Raw genomic sequence first — 19,152 nt, 5'->3', positions numbered from 1 at the left:
CCAAAAAATGTATTATTATGATAGTAATCATCACTTATTGGGTATTTATGGTAAGATAGGGACTATATGTGGAACTATATACATTTGTTATCTTACATAGTTCACAGTTGCCTATGAATTGTATATTGTTGTCCTCATTTTGCTAGTAAGAATATTGACACTCAGGGAGATTTAAAAATGGCCAAGGAAGAGCTGGGATATGTAATAAGGCCCAGAGCCTGTAATATATCCCAGAGCCTGGTGTCTTCAGTAATATTTGACCTATTATGAATTTCTAATTTTTGTACATTGTCTTTGTTTTTATTTTGTTGATGCCCATCCATGGCTATCTAGCATTCCTGTTTTGTCCTTCCTGTGTTCTTCACATTTGTGTCCATCCAAACAAGCTGCATTTAGGCTCTAGAAAAAAGGTAGTTCTACATAATTCTCTATTCTCCATTTGCCACAAGTGATGAGGACTTTATTAAAAGCATTTTGAAAACATCCACACATACCTTTTAAAATCTTTTATTTTTCTCCTGGAAATAATATGTATATTAGGAAAACAGAGGCTTTATCCCCACAAATAAATGAGTTACATACCGGTATTCTGTTGTATAAGGACACAGGCCCTATAGAACCAAACCACCTTGGAAAGTTAGCTAACCTGTCTTCACATCTGTAAAGTGAAAGAAACAATAGCACTGCATTATTTTCTTAGGGCTTCCATAACAAACTACCATGAACTAGGTGGCTTAAAACAAGATATTTCATCTCTAGCAGTTCTAGAGGATAAAAATTCAACGTCAAGGTGTCAGCAGAGCCATACGGTCTCTCTGAAGGTTCTAGGGGAGAATGTGTTTTATGATGGTCTCTGAGCTTCTGATGTTGTTAGAAATCTTGGTGTTCTTTGGCTTGTGGACACATCACTCCAATTCCTGCCTCCAGCATCACAAAGCATTCTTCCTGGGTTTCTGTCTCTATATTTCTTCTCTTCTAAAAGACAAGGCATTGATGAACTAAGCGGAATTCTAATTTCATCCTCCATATTAAAAAGTCATCATCCTTCTTATTTTTTTAAAGCAAAGACTAAAGTAAGTGTCATCCATCCTCAATATTTTTTTAAAAGCAAAAACTAAAGTAAGCTGACATAGGGCACCATACGGCAGCTCAGCATCTTCCTAGACATCAGTGGTGGCTGCAGCAGAGTGAGTTTGGTCTTCTTCTCTCGAAGGAAGGAGGTGTTGGAGAAAGCATGTCATTCCCCACAGAAGCATCCCTCGCATTTCCCTTTGGTTTAGTGGCAATGATTCTAAGGACACCCACCTAGGCCAAAGGAGCCTGGCTGAGCAAAGTGAGCCTTAGCATATCTGTTTCTTTGCTTTTTTTTTTTTTTTTTTTTGAGATGGAGTCTCACTCTGTCACCCAGGCTGGAGTGCTGTGGCACCATCTTAGCTCACTGTAACCTCCACCTCCCGGGTTCAAGCGATTCTCCTGCCCCAGCCTTCCAAGTAGCTGGGACTACAGGCATGCGCCACCACGCCCAGCTAATTTTTGTATTTTTAGTAGAGATGGGGTTTCACCATGTTGGCCAGGATGGTCTCAATCTCTTGACCTCGTGATCTGCCCACCTCAGCCTCCCAAAGTGGTAGGGTTACAGGAGTGAGCCACTGCGCCCGGCCTCTTTGCATTTCTTTACCGCTATTCACCCCACCCTTCCTTGCAAAGGCCACCAAACCAATGGGTGAGCTGGTTCACATGATTTTGCAGAATATGGATGTGGCTTTATTGGTATTTTATACATTAATAATGCTATTCATTGTTAACATCAGTTCTCAATTTGGTGACCCAGCTTTCCTACATTTGGAGGTTCCACTATCCCATTACACTGAAAGACCTAAGGCCTTGGAAGCTTCTGACTTCATGAGGTAGAAGGAAGAAGGCAGAGCAAGAAAAGATCCACCTGCTTGTCATAAACTTTGGCCAAGATGTGCTACTAATCAGACCCATGGCCATACCTGATTGCAAATGGGGCTGGGAACTGTAGTTCTCGACAAGGCAGACACATTCTAGCAATAACTATACTTTAGGAATGGAGAACAACAAATTTTGGTCCACAACAGCTGTCTCTATCGTAATCTTTTCTCTTGTGAATTTCCTATACTTTTATTTGCATAGGCTCTTTCTGTTTAAGCTACAAACATGTTCAAGAATTTGAGATGCTTACTATATACATTACATGTATATACCAGGTACTGTGCTAAGCCCTAGGAATACTGGTTATGCCTTTTTTCTGCTTCCCACATTTTAGTTATTTCTTCATGTATACTATCTCTTCTTGTACTCTTTTGGAAAATTAATCCACTTTCCAGATCTTCAGCTGTTGCTTCTGCAAGATAAAATCTCTAGCTCCAACAACATGAGAGCTCTATCCCAGACCTCCTTTATATTATTATTATTATTATTATTATTATTATTTTGAAACAGAATCTCACTTGTTGCCCAGACTGGAATGCAGTGGTGCAATCTTGGCTCACTGCAGCCTCAACCTCCTTGGGCTCAAGCAATCCTCCCAGCTCAGACTCCCAAGTACCTGAGACCACAGGCACATGCCATCACACCCAACTAATTGTTTTGTATTTTTTGTAGAAACAAAGTCTCACTATGTTGCCCAGGCTCAGACCTTCTAACTGCCTGCCGAAGACGTCCTCCTGTTGGCATCTATGCCTCTACCTCACATCGTCCCAGCCAAACATCTAATTCCCTCTCCCATTTCTCACGTGGTTCCTCTGTCATCTGTGCTTTTCAGAAACATTTGTAAAACTCTTACTCATGAGCTAGTATGCTAAGTGTTCCTTCTCTTAAATTTTGCTTTTTTTCTAAATGAAAGCAACTTTAGACAAAGATAAAGAAAATGGAGGGAAGAATCCATATGTAGTTTCCAAGAGACAGGTAAGAGGGGAGGGGAGGCAAGGAAACAAGCATTAGACTAGAGACCATCTGGTATCAGCTACACGGTGGGGCCACAAGTCCCTCAAATCCATATGGCATAGGAGCTGCGAGACAAAACCAAGAGGCATTATGTTGCTGGTGGGTGGCTTGGAGTTAAGTTTATGGCTCTGGAAGAAACTATATTTTTTAATATGCATATATTTGAAGTAATTTGTAAATATTATAATTGTTTAAGATATTCAACCTATTTCTCTTACATTCTGAGACTCATACATATTTTATGAAGCAGATATTTTTCATATTAGCATATATAGCTAATATACAAAACAAAATGCTAAACACTTAGCTGAACCTGAATCTAAATGACTGCAATTATACAATCATCCCTACTCCACCCAACACACACACACACACGCACACACACGCACACAGCCAAATATCTATTTTAATCTAAGCCTTGCAAAATCATTTAAATACAGAACACTGAAGTGATTCTACTACCTAATTTTAATATTTCATTCAATTAAAAAATGACTTCCTATGTGACATCTTTGATTTATTGTGTGATGCTTTTCCATCTTATAATTTGAATAGGTAATCATCAATGAGATTGCTGGTTTCAGTGATAATTACTCAGGTTTGGCTGTTTTTCACAAATCATATGCTGAAAAGCCTGGGGAGTTTAAGTCCTTCCCGATGCTATATAATCTATCTGATTCATTTTGTTACTGCGTGCTCTCTGTGATAGATAAAAATACAGCTAGCCTATTAGTTAAGTGCAAGTCCCGAGTAAAGGATAAATAACTGATGAGCAGCTTCAACCAACACCTCATCATGGCATTTAACAGCTGCCAAAAGTACTGTATAATCTTTTGGAAAGCTTAATCGTTCCCTATTGCACTTTTTGAAAGTGAAGAGTAGTTACTAATCCTGGTGTTCGCACAAAATTTTCACAGTAGATCTTCATTGAATAAATAGTGCTGTTTCATATAAAGGTTTTGGTTTTATATAACACTTAACTGTTAGAGGTTAAACAAATAGCAGTGTACTAGCATGAAGAAAAATTGTATTTGGTAAAGAAAACTACATTTTAGGCTGTACTAAACTGTATGCTTAATTAGTGGTTTGAGAAAAGAGAAAATATAAATCTTTCTGGAGGCCATGGAGTTTCCCTTTTTTTATTCCTTATTTTTTTCTCTCTCTCTTAAAAGAAAATCCTCGTAATAGTTCAATTAATCATGTTTTATCTTCCTGAAGTATGTTATTTCTCAAATGTGTGGGAGAAGTTGGCTTTCTTAAGGAAATGTAAGACTGTGTAGCAGCTTTTTTCCTTTTTAGTCATTGGCTTCTTAGAATCCTATTCATGTTGTTAAAACATTTACTTTGTTAATGCTTCATTTTCAGAAAGGATGGCTCCAAAGCACTGTCTTGATTAATTTTAACTTATTTGTGACTTTCAAAGAGATAGGAGTAGACCTTATAAAAATACATTTGCATTTAGGTCATTAAAAATTGAAATTGACCAATTCAAACAAATTAAAGGGAAACAGGAATAATAATTCTGTAATTCTAAACTCAGTGTTCTGCAAGAAGAAAAAAAGGAGACAATTAACTAAATAACCTATTGTCTTATTAAAAAAGGAAAGAGAGAGAGAGTCTGGAGGAATATTTAACAAGCAAATGGAAGCAAAAAAAAGCAGGGGTTTGAAATCCTAGTCTCTGATAAAACAGACTTTAAACCAACAAAGATCAGAAAAGACAAAGAAGGGCATTACATAATGGTAAAGAGACTGATGTAACAAGAAGACCTAACTATCCTAAATATATATGCACCCAGTAAAGGAGCACCCAGATTCATAAAACAAGTTCTTAGAGACCTACAAAGAGACTTAGACTCCCTCGTGATAATAGTGGGAGACTTTAACACCCCACTCTCAATATTAGACAGATCGAGACACAAAATTAACAAGGATATTCAAGACTTGAACTCAGCTGTGGATCAAGTGGACGTAATAGATGTCTACAGAACTCTCCACCCCAAATCAGTAGAATATACATTCTTCTCAGTGCCACATGACACTTATTCTAAAATCGACCACATAATTGCAAGTAAAACACTCCTCAGCAAATGCAAAAGAATGGAAATTATATAAAGAATGTATAAATTATAATTTGTATAATGTATAAATTATAATTTCCATTATGTATTATGGAAATTATAACATTATAAAATATAACCACAGTCCATTCAAATTAGAACTCAGGATTAAGAAATTACTCAAAACCTCACAACTACACGGAAATTGAACAACCTGCTCCTGAACGACTGCTGAGTAGAGAAAGAAATTAAGGCAGAAATCAAGAAGTTCTTTGAAACCAGTGAGAATAGAGAGACAACATACCAGAATCTCTGGGACACAGCTAAAACAGTGTTAAGAGGGAAATTTATAGCACTAAATGCCCACATCAGAAAGCTGGGAAGATCTCAAATCAACACCCTAACATCACAATTAAAAGAACTAGAGAAGCAAGAGCAAACAAATTCAAAAGCTAGCAGAAGACAAGAAATAACTAAGATAAGAACAGAACTGAAGGAGATCGAGACATGAAAAACCCTTCAAAAAATCAATGAATTCAGGAGCCGGCTTTTTGAAAGGATTAACAAAATAGATAGACCGCTAGCTAGACTAATAAAGAAGAAAAGAGAAGAATCAAATAGACACAATAAAAAAATGATAAAGGGGATGTCACCACTGACCCTACAGAAATACAAACCACCATCAGAGAATAATATAAACACCTCTATGCAAATAAACTAGAAAATCTAGAAGAAATGGATAAATTCCTGGACACATACACCATCCCAAGACTCAACCAGTAAGAAATCAAATCCCTGAATAAACTGATAACAAGTTCTGAAATTGAGGCAGTAATTAATAGCCTACCAACCAAAAAAAGCCCAGGACCAGACGGATTTACAGCTGAATTCTACCAGAGGTACAAAGAGGAGCTGGTACCATTCCTTCTGAAACTATTCCAAACAACAGAAAAAGAGGGACTCCCCCCTAACTCATTTTATGAGGCCAGAATCATCCTGATACCAAAACCCAGCAGACATACACACAAAAAAGAGAAAACTTCAGACCAATATCCCTGATGAACATTGATGTGAAAATCCTCTATAAAATACTGGCAAACCAAATCCAGCAGGGCATCAAAAAGTTTATCCACCATGATCAAGTCGGCTTCATCCCTGGGACGCAAGGCTGCTTCAACATATGCAAATCAATAAACATAAGCCATCATGTAAACAGAACCAATGACAAAATTCACATCATCTCAGTAGATGCAGGAAAGGCCTTTGATAAAATTCAACATCCCTACATGTTAAAAACTCTCAATAAATTAGACATTGATGGAACATATCTCAAAATAGTAAGAGCTATTTATGACAAACCCATAGCCAATATCATACTGAGTAGGCAAATGCAGGCAGCATTCCCTTTGGAAACTGACACAAGACAAGGATGCCCTCTCTCACCACTCCTATTCAAGATAGTATTGGAAGTTCTGGCCAGGGCAATCAGGCAAGAGAAAGAAATAAAGCATATTCAAATAGGAATAGAGGAAGTCAGATTGTCTCTTTTGGCAGATGACATGATTCTATATTTAGAAAACCCCATCTTCTCAGCCGAAACACTTCTTAAGCTGATAAGCAACTTCAGGAAATTCTCAGGATACAAAATCAATGTGCAAAAACCACAAGCATTCCTATACACCAACAATACACAAGCAGAGGGCCAAATCATGAATGAACTTCCGTTCACAATTGCTACAAAGAGAATAAAACTTACAAGGGGTGTGAAGGACTTCTTCAAGGAGAACTACAAATCACTGCTCAAGAAAATGAGAGGACACAAACAAATGGAAAAACATTCCATGCTCATGGGTGGGAAGAATCAATATCATGAAAATGGCCATACTGTCCAAAGTAATTTATAGATTCAATGCTATTGCCGTCAAGCTACTATTGACTTTCTTCACAGAAATAGAAAAATCTACTTTGAATTTCATATGGAATCAAAAAAGAGCTGGTATAGCCAGGACAATCCTAAGCAAAAATAACAAAGCTGGAGGTGTCACGCTACCTGACTTCAAACTATTCTACATGGCTACAGTAACCAAAACAGCATGGTACTTGTACCAAAACAGATATACAGACCAATGGAACAGAACAGAGGCCTCAGAAATATCACCACACATATACAACAACCTGATATTCGACAAACCTGACAAAAGCAATGAGGAAAGGATTCCCTATTTCATAAATAGTGCTGGGAAAACTGGCTAGCCATATGCAGAAAACTGAAACTGGACCCCTTCGATACACCTTATAGAAAAATTAACTCAAAATGGATTAAAGACTTAAATGTAAAAACCAACACTGTAAAAACTCTAGAAGAAAACCTAGGCACTACCATTTAGGACATAGGCTTGGGCAAAGACTTCCTGACTGAAACACCAAACGCAATTGCAAAAGCCAAAATTTACATATGTGTCTAATTAAACTAAAGAGCTTCTCCACAGAAAAAGAAACTAGCATCAGGCTGAACAGGCAACCTACAGAATGGGAGAAAATTTCTCCAATCTACCCATCTGGCAAAGTTCTAATATCTAGAATCTACAAGGAACTTAAAATTTACAAGAAAAAAACAACCCCATCAAAAAGTGGGTGAAGGATATGAACACACATTCTCAAAAGAACACATTTATGTGGCCAAGAAACACATGAAAAAAAGCTCTTCACCACTGATCATTAGAGAAATGCAAATTAAAACCACAGTGAGATACCATCTCATGACAGTCAGAATAACCATTATTAAAAGATAAAGAAACAAAGACGCTGGCAAGGCTGTGGAAAAACAGGAATGCTTTTACACTGTTGGTGGGAGTGTAAATTAGTTCAACCATTGTGGAAGACAGTGTGGCAATTCCTCAAGAATCTGGAACCAGAAATACCATTTGACCCAGCAATCCCATTACTGGGTATATCCCCAAAGGATTATAAATCATTCTACTATAAAGACACATGCACATGTATGTTCATTGCAGCACTATTCACAATAGCAAAGACTTGGAACCAACACAAATGCCCATCAATGATAGACTGGATAAAGACAATGTAGCACATGTACACCATGGAATACTATGGAGCCATGAAAAAGAATGAGATCATATCCTTTGCAGGGACATGGACAATGCTGGAAGCCATCATTCTCAGCAAACTAACACAGGAACAGAAAACCAAACACTGCATGTTCTCACTTATAAGTGGGAGTTGAACAATGAGAACACATGGACACAGGGAGGGGAACAACACACACCCACACAGAGGCCTGTTGGGGGTGGGGGGCAAGAGGAGGGAGAGCATTAGGACAAATACCTAATGCATGTGGGGCTTAAAACCTAGATGATGGGTTGATAGGTGCAGCAAACCACCATGGTACATGTATACCTATGTAACAAACTTGCACATTCTATACATGTATCCTGGAACTTAAAGTGAAATAAAAATGAAATAAAATAGGAGAGAGAGAGGAAACTATTAAATTCCTTGAGAGACCAACCATTTCCTAGAAACGAATATTAAAAGAAATATGTAATGCAAATATTTATTAAAATGACATTAAACAATGTAAACATTTAGTGGCAGTTTTCTGAGAAAAATGCAAAAATATACTTCTTATATATTCAATCCAGAATGAAAGCTTGAAGGTTTAATATGTAACTCTAGCAAAGTAAAAGTATTTCAGTAAGAGACCTAAGGTGATGAGTCTCTGAAATGTGGCTGTATTTTAATCTAACTTAATGAGCAATGTAGCTAAGTATACTCAGAGCAATGGACTTCTGCAGTTAGCATCTCTGAGTATCTTGGAACATGATTGTCGCATCCACCAACTTAACAGAAGCTTGATGTCAAAGAGTTCAAGGTTGGGCAAAATTGGGGTTGTGTCCAGTCTGTATGGCTGAACACAGATCTACATAATATGAACTAGATATGCAGAAGGCAAAGTAAACATTCTGCCGTGTAAACAGGAATCTAAATTTGCCTAATAAGGAACCAGCTTAATTCTTACAGAGGTAAGCCTCTATGATGTTTGTAAACCTATTTCTTTTTTTCAATCAGGAAACTCCATTCTTAACTATCTTAGACATTTCTGAATAAGATTCTAGAATTCTTTTCTTAACCTGTTTATTTTGAAAAATTTTAAGTTTATTATAAATAAATAGTAACTATCCATCATTCAGTTTCAATAAAAATCGATATACAGCCAAAATTCAGACCTTCTCTCTCCTTCTTCTCCCCCAACTCTGGATTGTTCTGAGGCAAAGCCCAAATACTATAACATTTCCTTTATAAATATTTCACTCTGTACTCTGAAAAGGTAAAGACTATTTTGAAAAGCACATAACTATAATATCATTTCCGTATCTACAAACAATAATTGTCAATAATTTCTGTGATAGTTTGTCTCCAAGATAACCCTAACTGATTGAATCCTTCCTTTCCACATGCATATCATTTCCCTGTCAAGAGATAGAGAGCATTCCCCTACTTTCATGAATCTGGGCTGGCCTGCTTCTGCTTTTCCCAATAGAATATGGCACAAGTGAGGCTATAGAAGTTCTAGACCTTGACCTGAAGAAGCCTGGGAGTTTCCACTTCTTTTGGGAGTGCTGAGCCACCACATCTTACTACCCTGCTTAAGAGACCATAGGAGAGAACATATCTATTTATTTATTGATTGATCAAACTATCTATCTACATATAGAGAGAGAGACCCAGCCACTCCAGCATCTTGGGTGAGCCCAGCCTTCCAACTATCTTCATCAAAGTACTAGACATGTGAATGAAGCCTTCTTGGACTCTCCACACAAGCTCCCCCACCAACTAAATATCACTGAATTACCCCAGTTGACATTCTGTGGAGAAGAAAAATTGACTAGCCAAGACCTGCCTAAATTTTGGTTCCATAGAATCATAAGTAACAAAATGACTACTTTAGGTCACTATGTTTTGGTTTGATTTGATACAAGGAATAGATAACTAAAACAATTCTGTAATATTATCAATATTCAGTCAATATACAGCTTTATCCAATCAGTTTTTAAATATTTTGGATAGAGTTGGTTCGTTTGAACCAGGATTTCAACAGATAACCCTAGAACTCAAAACAATAATGAAAATATTTTATGCATCTGTAAACATTTTCCATTTTACCAACTACTTTTATAAAAAATATCTGATGTTATATGGTAGCTCTGGATAGATAGGTGGTTTTTGCAAAGATTACTATCTACATTACACAATTTTTTTTAAAAAAGAACTAGGTCTAGAGATTAAATGGCATATCAGAACAATTGTATCTGGACTTCAAACCCAGATTGTAGAATTTAAGGTCTAGTGCTCTTTCCTTTATTCCAAACACTTCAAAGATTTATATTACCTGATTGGGTCTAATAAGATTTGCTATTATTGGAACCATAAAGAAACAAGTATTTCTCCACTCCTCATCCTTATACCCTGAGATGTATTTATTCTCAAATATATCCCCTCCTCTCAATTTCTGCCACCTGGTTCCTAGTGTAGGCTTCCATTACTTCCCTCCTGGCATACCAAAGTCCTAATTGATCTCTAAGTATCTGGTCTTGATCCTCTTTCATTTTTCCTCCATTCCATTGCCAGATGCATCTGTCGAAAACCAAACTTGGCCACCTTGATTCCTCTGCCTAATAATATTTAATAATTCTCAAACTGATATCCATAGAAAGAAATGTTCTCAGAAGGCCACGGGTCCTGAAAAATCTTCAAAATTCCTGTATCTTGGTGAAAATTTAAAACAATAAATATAAGAATCTTATGAATCATTAAGATGATTACCTAATAACAAAGTACTGCCATCAACCTGATTACAGTAATGATGACTGCATTTGGATTTACCTCATGATGCTAATGCTTGCTATATAAATAAAGCTTTTTGAAGTTGTTTGGCTATTAAAAGTCATGAGACAATTAAACGGTCACATAAAACATGCATAATGATGCAGAAATCAAAAGAACCTGTACCATAACATTTGATACCATACCAGGTTCTACAAATGCATTGTCAAAACACACTCCATTGTTATACATACCAAATTGCAGTGGTTCTGTGTCAATGGGCATATTGGAATATAACACATGAACTCCCAGTACTAAGAGATAATGTGTTTAGATAATCACTTAATGTAGAATTCAATAATGCCCTAAAGCTAAACTTAAGTAAAGAAAAATATTTGTATAGTTTTCAAGTAACACCATTTAAATTGGCCTTTGAAGCCTAATAGGAACAGAGTTCACATTAAGAATTAGGTTAGATTATCATGATAACGCAAGTAAATCTTTGAAGTTGGTAATACTACTCTGCAACATACTTTTTCAAAAAAGACATTAAGATTAGAATAGAGAAAAATGTATCTATTAGATTAAACCATACACAATAGTCAAAGTTCAATCATTTTTGATCTACAAAAATGTCAGATATTGAGTTAGTAATGAGAGTTTGAATTCACTGTTTTATAAATATTTTATTTTCAGGTGTTTTCATTTTTTGTCATTGTATTAGTTTTTTCAGGGCTGCCATAATAAACTACCACAAGCTGAGTGGCTTAAGACAACAGAAGTTTATTTTTGCACAATTCTGTGGTCTAGAAGTCTGAAATCAAGATGTGGGCAAGGTTGTTTCCTTCTGGAGGTTCTGAGGGAAAATACATCCTGTGCCTGTCTCTATTTGAGGTTCTGGTGGCTGTGGACAATCCACAGCATTCCTTGGCTTGCAGCTGTATCTGCTCCCGTGACACATGGCATTCTGCTTGTGTGTCTTTGTGTCTCTGTATCCAAACTTCTCTCTTCTTATAGGGATACCAGTTATTGGATTAAGGCCCACCCCAAACCACTGTGACCTCATCTTAACTTGATTTATATCTACAAAAACCCTCTTTCCAAATAAAGTCACATTCATAGGTACTGGGAATTATGACTTCAACATATCCTTTTAGGGTACACAATTTAACCCACAAGTCATATTAAGAGTTATAAGCATAAGAAGTTCTAATCTGTTTTTATTTTTGAACATATTTATCTAACATTGTAAATAAGAATAATATAAATCCTGCAATAATTGTCTTTCCTTTTAAAAAAAGAGCCTGTATATTATTCCTGTATGAGAAGGTTGACCTAAAGTACAGAGCCTGAGATCCCTATCCTGTCACATTAGACCTTCAGCAACCTGGAACTGGCCCTCTCCATGGCCGTCCTCCACCCTACTTCCCTGGCATTTTATTCTTTAGCAAAATATAAGGCTGCTTACAATTCCCCAACACACAACACATGATTTTATGCTTTCTTACCCTTGTTCATTCTGTCCCCTCTGCTTGTAATGTCATTCCCTTCCCAACTTCCTCATCCCTTAGCTGTGTCCTTTTCTGACTCCTATTCAGTCTCAGTTCAACTGCCATCTTTTCCCAAAAATCCTCTGTGAAGACTACCCACCTACTCCATCAGCACCATCACCAATCCCAGGCCCTGAGTGAAGTGGACCTCAAGGGGACTCCCATTTTCCCACACATCTGTCTCCAAACAGACTACAAACTCCAAGATCTCAGGGACAGTGTCTTCCCCGTCTTTCAATCTCCAGCTCTTAGCACAGTGGTCATCTGAATGTTAAATGAAGGTGTGCCTGTGTGCCTATGTGGGATGGAAAGAGTTTCAGCCACAGTTCCAAGATTGCTGTTTGCATTCTAATTCATACTTCTGCTAAAAGAGGTATTGCAGTTGCCCATGTGGGAGGTTAGTATCGGAAGTTTGTCACCTAAGCAGTGAGCAAACTCACACAAATATACCTGTCATTAAAAGTGACTTATTTTTCCTCTTCGATTGACTACACGCCTTTTTTATGAAAAAGATTTGTGGATTTAAGGATATGGAAAGATCTCAGCAACTCAAAAATTTTAGTCTTGTTTTGCTGGAGTGCCCTGGGTACACAGGAATCTAATGGAAGAAAGGACTAGAAAGATGGAATGGGTCCATATTTTAAATGACTTTAATGACTTTGAAAGCCAAAATAAAGCTGTGTATTTTGCTTTCTATATACTGAGTAGTTCTGCTTTTCTAGAAAGGAACATGACATATTTCCTTTTGTACAGACCAAAATGTCACACACTGGTTCTCTATACTAAGCATAATGGGATCAGAGTTCTTTTAATCTGTACTTCTAAAATGACAGATAATTTAATTACTCCCGTTTGGATTTTGAAAGTCATATACTTATATATGTGTGTATCTTGGACTTTCAATATTTCACAGATAACAAAATCACTTTATTTTCCAGATTGCTCTTTTGCTAATAATTAGCTGCCATCATTTCTCATAATAGCTTAAAATAAAACCCTGTTCTCTCTATAAACTGGCTGGTTCAAATTTACAGTGGACTGATTAAGTGGTCAGGTCAGATTCTTTATTATTTTTTGAAAACTAGTTAAAGCAGTTTAGCAGTTATCAAAAAGCAGCTTTGCCTATTTTAGCTGAATCTTTTGTTATATTTAAAAGTTATATTGTATCTCATTTGGGGTTATTTAACTTTCAAAGTCCTTTTAAAACTAGGGATGGTAACTCATTATATGGGGATAAAAAGGTACGAGATATGACAATAAATATAAGATTTAAATTTCAAGTACGCGTGACATAATTCATTATTACAGTCAAGTTAAAACAACATGAATAGAATTGCCAAAAACACAGAAATAACACTCTCTGACTAACCAATGGAGGATTACCTGAGATCCATGCTGCAAAGCTGATGATGTATTAATTGTGTTTAGAATAATCTAGTCTATGGAAATGTACTCAGTGAAATTAACTTTGAAATAGAGCCATTGTATATGTGTGGGATATTCATAGCATTAAATTAGAACCCACATTTCCCTTTTTAAATGGCTCTTTTTATGCCATTTGTGGAGCCATTACAAAATTTCAGCTTTTTAAAACCCATATATTAAGGCTTACATTTTACCCAATAAATTACACTTACTGGGTAGCTAAGTAACCTTTTTGTTTTGACTTTTGTTTTTAAAACTTAGTCTTAAATCACTAAATCATGGACTTTTCTACTTGGTAGAGACAAAACTGTACTTTAGCTTTCATTTTTTTTAGGTAAACTAAAACTCTAAAAGGTGAACTGTTTTAGTTTATCTGATGCCTTATAAGGAGAATAAATCTTGGAGGTGAAGTACCACTTGGTGTCTAAACACCTTGCAACATTTCCAGGTCAATATTCTGAACATCTCCTTGTAGCATTTTCTTTTTGCAGTTCTCTAAATGTGATGGAAGGGTTGGAATGCAAGTGTATTTGTCCCGGAATATCAAATACTCTCTCAACCTTTTAAGGAAAAGCCTCTTTTGTGTTCATTTTAATCTCATTTGCCTTTTTTCCCTTAATGTTAAAAACAGATTGCAGGTGGGAAATTCTGCTTAATTAAAATTTGAATGAGTTGGGTTTAATTTATCAAGGTGTAATTATAAATTAAATATATGTAAATTAAATGTGACCATGGATCCAAGTAGACTGCTTCTATTCATAACAACTAATCCTTTCCTAGATTTGAAAACTGCATTACTAATATATCAAAACCAACTTTGTGATTTTCTAAAAACAGCCATGTATTTTTACATCTGAGATGTACTACGTTCCAAAGGAAACAGTAACATTCCTCAGTATCTCAGTGGCAATATTTATTATTTTTTCAGTGAAATTCATATTTATCAAGAAATGCCATTGTGATTTTCTTGAGCCAAATACACTGTATAATATAAGTTTATATGGGTTTATTTAATGTATGTGTGTGTTTCATAAATACTTCCAAATTACATGAATTCTCTCTAATAAATTTTACTGTATAATTAGTTCCCTTAATATTTTATAGGTTTACCAGATTAAAAATGGCATATTTATGTAGTGTATGATTTTCTTTTGCACATTCAGGTTCTCTCTTTAGGAGCAGATGTCCTACCTGAATACAAACTGCAGACACCACGCATCAACAAGTTTACGATATTGCACTACAGCCCTTTCAAGGCAGTCTGGGACTGGCTTATCCTGCTGTTGGTCATATACACTGCTATATTTACTCCCTACTCTGCAGCCTTCCTCCTCAATGACAGAGAAGAACAGAAAAGACGAGAATGTGGCTATTCTTGTAGCCCTTTGAATGTGGTAGACTTGATTGTGGATATTATGTTTATCATAGATATTTTAATAAACTTCAGAACAACATATGTAAATCAGAATGAAGAAGTGGTAAGTGATCCCGCCAAAATAGCAATACACTACTTCAAAGGCTGGTTCCTGATTGACATGGTTGCAGCAATTCCTTTTGACTTGCTGATTTTTGGATCAGGTTCTGATGAGGTAAGAACTGCTTAAGATTCTTATTTTATGAAAGATTGCAATTATAAAAATGAATCTATTTTGACTGCAAAAAGAAGAGTTGCTTTGCAAGCTTCTTGTATCTCACTGATAAAATTCATTTTCAATTGGGGATACTACAGAATGAAATGAAACCATTTTGCCATTGCAAATCAAATTCTTTCTCTTTTTGCTAAGAGATGCAAAAGATTCTCCATTCTTTATCCACCAAATTAAACTTGGAAACAAGTGGTCCATAGCACACAGCACATTCCCAGGATTTAAAATCTCTACTTATTAACTTCACGGGTGTAAAACTGTCAAATATTAAGTATGTCTCCATTTTTCTTAACTCATTATTAAGGTTTGAGACAGCAGAGATTTGTTTTTTGTTCAAATTATGTGAAGAGGGCACCTTCTGAAATGTCTTATTCAAATATGCTTTCTCTTAAATAATATTCAGCTTGGAAAGTACTTTTTGTGTATCCCAATGCCTAATAAAGTTGGAAACTAAGAAAATACGAGAAGTGTATGTATTGTGCATTTTCTGGATAGAGAGTCCAGAACTTTAATCAGCTCCTCAAAAGACTCTTTGATCCAAAAGAAGTTAAGTTTTCCTACAGTTCGCTTCATCTAATTTCCATTATTTTTACCATTTATAAACTTTCTGGATTCTATAACGGAAAGATTTACAGAATGCTTGAAAGTAGTTCCAAGGGAATAGGTTGAAAAAATCCTCGATATGTTGGATTTTTAAAAATTGTGTCTTTTTCTACATAAGAACCCTACCCCGCACCAACTTCCTTCTCTCCCCAACAAAGAGGAGACCACCTCCTCTTGGCAGATGGTTGCTTCCTAGCCAATGAAGGCTTTAGAACAAGCTAATCCTCCTCGACCAAGGGGAACCAAAAGATTTTATTTCTAAATCTATTTATTTGTTAGAAATAAACTCTGATCAAACTGTGAGTCAGTTAAGAGAAGGGCAATGAAACAATACATTTTTCCTGGGTTCTACAATTTTAAACAAAGTCCCAACCTGACTTTCCTCATCTGTAAAAGGATGATAATAATATTACCTTCTCCTCTTGCTTTTTTTTTTCTAATTTGGGACTCTAATGAGATAGTACATGTGACTCAGCAAAATACTTTTTAAAAATCAGCTGTTCTTAATTAGCTGAACTTTTAATATTAGCTACTCCTAACTTTGGGTTTTAACTAAAAGAGAGTGAAATACTTCTTTATTAATATATATCTTTGAGTTTCTTATAATGGGTGGTTCACATCATTACACCAAATAAGCTTATGTTGATGAACAATAAAACAAAACCTCATTCTTTCAAAAGTTAAAATATATGCACCAACAGCAAACATTAGTGATTTGTAGACAAGCTTAGAAGTATAATGGGAGAAGTTGTAAGAAGTTTGTGTCTTTTAAATTTTAAAGTCTGAATTTTAAAATGCACTAAAAATTCTGGACATAATGTAAGTGTTACCCCCAAATTAAAATCTAGTACTGCTGCCAATGTAGATCTTAGAACTAGAAGTAACCACAGGAAATTATCTAGTTCATTCCTCTGCCCAGGAAGCTAAAGTACTATTTACAGAATGAGACTGTTGAAACCTAGAATTGTTCAGTGATGCTCTCAGTTCTATTTTCTGCATTACTCTTAATTACTAATATAATACTTTATTTATTCAAAAAATTTTTTGTTGGGTACCCTTCAAAGTGACAGCCACTGTCCTAGGTTTAGAGATTCAGAAGTAAATCAGACAAAGTTTGTGTTGTCCAGGAACTTACATTCTAGAATTGAGGAAGAGGGGTAGGGGATGGCAGAGGGCAAAAGACCATTAATAAACAAACCGACAAACACAGTGCAGAAAGGTTTCAGGAAAGAGTAAATGCTGTGATGATAGCAAAGCAGGTGGATGTGATAGAGAATGACCTGGATGGATGGCTAATTTGAATTGGAAATTACAAAAGGCCAGTAAGGAGAGGCCATTTGAGTTGAGACTTGATAGGAAGCAACGATCCACATGAGACCACCGTGCAGAGCATTTCACACAGAAGGAAACACTAGTGAAAATGTCGCATTTGGGGAACAAGTTTGTTATGGTAGAGGAACAGAAAGATGGCTGGTGGCTGCCAGGCTGAACCACACAGTAAGAGGTGGAATGCTAAGGTTTGAGAAGGCAGAGACAGAGACCAAATCACCTAGATATGTGGGATTTCTTACTTATTCTGGCTGCAATGGAGTCTTTGGAACAGGAATGATATTATCCGACGGACATTTTGAAGACTGCAAAGGCTGTCATCTGCAGACTGGAGAGTCAGGCTAGGAGCAGGGAACTAGTTCAGACCACATGTTGTGATGCAGGACAAAACAACAGCTTGGTAGCAACAGAAATGAAGAAAAGTAAAGAAATTTGGGATATATTTTGGAGGTGAGCTGCCAAGGCTTGTTGATGGATTAAGTATTGTATGGAAGAGTAGGAGAAAAAGCAGAATTAAGGGTGGTGCAAACATTTTTTGTTGCTTGTTTATTCTTATTGAAACATTTCTTTGGTGAAGGGCAGGAGGGTTGCTGAAGCAGAATTATAAATGGTAATGCATTTATTCAGATGGAAAAACCTTAGGGAGAAAAAGTGTGTTGTGGGGAAGAAATTCCTGTTTTAGCCACCTTAAGTTTGTGATGACTATTGGTTATTGAACTACAGGTGACATGTAGGCAAGTCAAGCACCCCATGAGCACCTAGAAAAATAATATGTTAGTATAAGAAGAGAAATGAGATCCATTAAATTAAATGTTAGATACAATCCTGACAAAGATTGGTTTGGATCAGCTTCTAGACAAGAACCATGTGTCAGTTTTCTGTGTGGATCTGTTAAGGGTCTGGAGACACATATTTGACAGGTCAAAAATAAAGCCTTAAAACCTACACTTTTTAAAGTGGCAGGGATTTTGTTGTTTAGATATACAAGATCCAGTAGCCGTATCTGGGATAAAGAGGAATCCCAGGAGAGGGCTTTCATATGTTCATAGATGAATATTTCTACACAATAAATGCATAAGTACATAAATAAATGCATAAGTACATAAATAAACAAATTAAGAGTGATTTACAACAAATTATAAGAACAGTCGTAATTTCTTAATTGCTTAATTTTAAGACACGGCCTCATTCTGTCACCCAAGCTAGAGTGCAGTGGTGTGATCTCAGCTCAATGCAGCCTCTGCCTCCTGGGCTCAAGTGATCCTCCACCTCACCCCCCTGAGGAGCTGGGACTACAGGCAGACGCCACCATACCCGGCTAATTTTCATATTTTTTTGCAGAGAGGGTTTCACTATGTTGTCCAGGCTGATCTCGAACTCCGAGCTCAAGTGATCTGCTTGCCTCAGCCTCCCAAAGTGCTGGAATTACAGGCGTGAGCCAGTGTGCCCGGCCCTAAAATGTTTTCTATCCATCAAAGCATCATAGATGAGCTTAGAAAACATAATTTTGTCAATGTCAATTAAACATTAATGTCTTCTTTGCCAATTTCCCTAAATGTTAAGATACTGTAACACTTTTATTTACATTCAACCCTAGAAAAAAAAATCAACTTTGTATCTACATTATGTAATCTATGTAACAGGTGTTAATAAATGCTAAGAGGATATATTGGCATATACGTTTTTACTAAAGAAGACATGGCACGGCTGGACGCAGTGGCTCACC

The 19,152-nt window shown here is 36.3% G+C and overlaps 1 protein-coding gene across 2 annotated transcripts in view; it reads left to right on the top strand.

Annotated features, from left to right (window-relative positions):
- KCNH7 (potassium voltage-gated channel subfamily H member 7) overlaps positions 1-19,152 on the top strand; it is a 481,586-nt gene that overhangs the window by 384,107 nt on the left and 78,327 nt on the right. For both annotated transcript variants that reach the window (XM_034954383.2, XM_003820933.4), the window contains exon 7: positions 15,012-15,437. In XM_034954383.2, coding sequence (XP_034810274.1) covers positions 15,012-15,437 — 426 coding nt within the window. The remainder of the gene's footprint in view (positions 1-15,011; positions 15,438-19,152) is intronic.

The sequence above is a fragment of the Pan paniscus genome, chromosome 13, assembly GCF_029289425.2.
Source record: "Pan paniscus chromosome 13, NHGRI_mPanPan1-v2.0_pri, whole genome shotgun sequence".
In the NCBI taxonomy this organism is placed as follows: Eukaryota; Metazoa; Chordata; class Mammalia; order Primates; family Hominidae; genus Pan; species Pan paniscus.
Note: the sequence above shows the minus strand (reverse complement) of the source record. Positions and strands in the feature narration are given on the sequence as shown.